We start from the raw sequence: 889 nt of genomic DNA, 5'->3' as shown, positions 1-889 counted from the left end.
CCTTCAAGGTTGCTGTGGCTGTGGGGCTGCTGTGGCTGTGAGGCTGCTGTGGCTGTGAGGCTGCTGTGGCTGTGAGGCTGCTGTGGCTGTGAGGCTGCTGTGGCTGTGAGGCTGCTGTGGCTGTGAGGCTGCTGTATTTATACAACCACTCTGCCTTCGCAGATGGAAAGATGGGACTATGGCAGGAAAGACTGTCAGCCTCTGCTGGAAGCTTGTTCCTTAACTCAAAAGCTCTCTCTTGTGGTCATGAGACTGTCTGACAGGACAGGAGGGGATGCTGGAATGACATGATGAACTTCACAAGGCAGAGGGGAGGTGGTTTGACAGGGCTGTATGGCTCAGACGAAATTCAGGCAAAAGATGGGGCAAGTAGGAATATTAATCACCTTAGGAAATGCTGAGCTTTAGGAAGCAAGAAACCCATGAGTACTTCTGAACTTGGAAGCAGAATTTGGATTAAAATGACATGCTACTTGCCTCAGCAGCTCAGATCCTGCCTCTGATTTTGGGAGCAGACTCTGGTGTGATCTGTGGTCAAAGGGAGGGCTTGGTTCCTGCTTCACTTCCTAAAGCCGAGGAGGGGGGTGGTGTACAGGGCAGAGGAGCTGTCAGCTAGTGCAGTCAATGGGACGGGTCCAGTGTGTCTGAGTCAAATCTGTGTATGTCGCAGACCTGCACTCTGTGGGTTAAATACAGCAAGAGTGATTTTTATTCCCTGTGGGGTTCGGGTTTTTTCCATTTACTTTTATTATTTGTAAAAGACGACGAGGACTCAGAGCTCTCTATTTTTCCAGCGAGCGTATCAGCATGCGCCAGTCCAAAGTGGATAAGCTGTATGCGGGCCTGAAGGACCTAGCTGAAGAGAGACGGGGCAAGCTGGACGAGAGAC

General features: G+C 51.0%; 1 protein-coding gene across 1 annotated transcript in view; it reads left to right on the top strand.

Annotated features, from left to right (window-relative positions):
* Window positions 1–889, top strand: part of LOC104492224 (spectrin beta chain, non-erythrocytic 1-like) — a 28,441-nt gene that overhangs the window by 9,653 nt on the left and 17,899 nt on the right. Inside the window, exon 8 of the mRNA XM_010134745.1 lies at window positions 795–888. Coding sequence (XP_010133047.1) covers window positions 795–888 — 94 coding nt within the window. The remainder of the gene's footprint in view (window positions 1–794; window position 889) is intronic.

The sequence above is a fragment of the Buceros rhinoceros genome, unplaced genomic scaffold (genome assembly GCF_000710305.1).
Source record: "Buceros rhinoceros silvestris isolate BGI_N320 unplaced genomic scaffold, ASM71030v1 scaffold26444, whole genome shotgun sequence".
NCBI lineage: Eukaryota > Metazoa > Chordata > Aves > Bucerotiformes > Bucerotidae > Buceros > Buceros rhinoceros.
The sequence above is the reverse complement of the archived record's forward strand: the minus strand, read 5'-3'. Positions and strand labels throughout refer to the sequence as shown.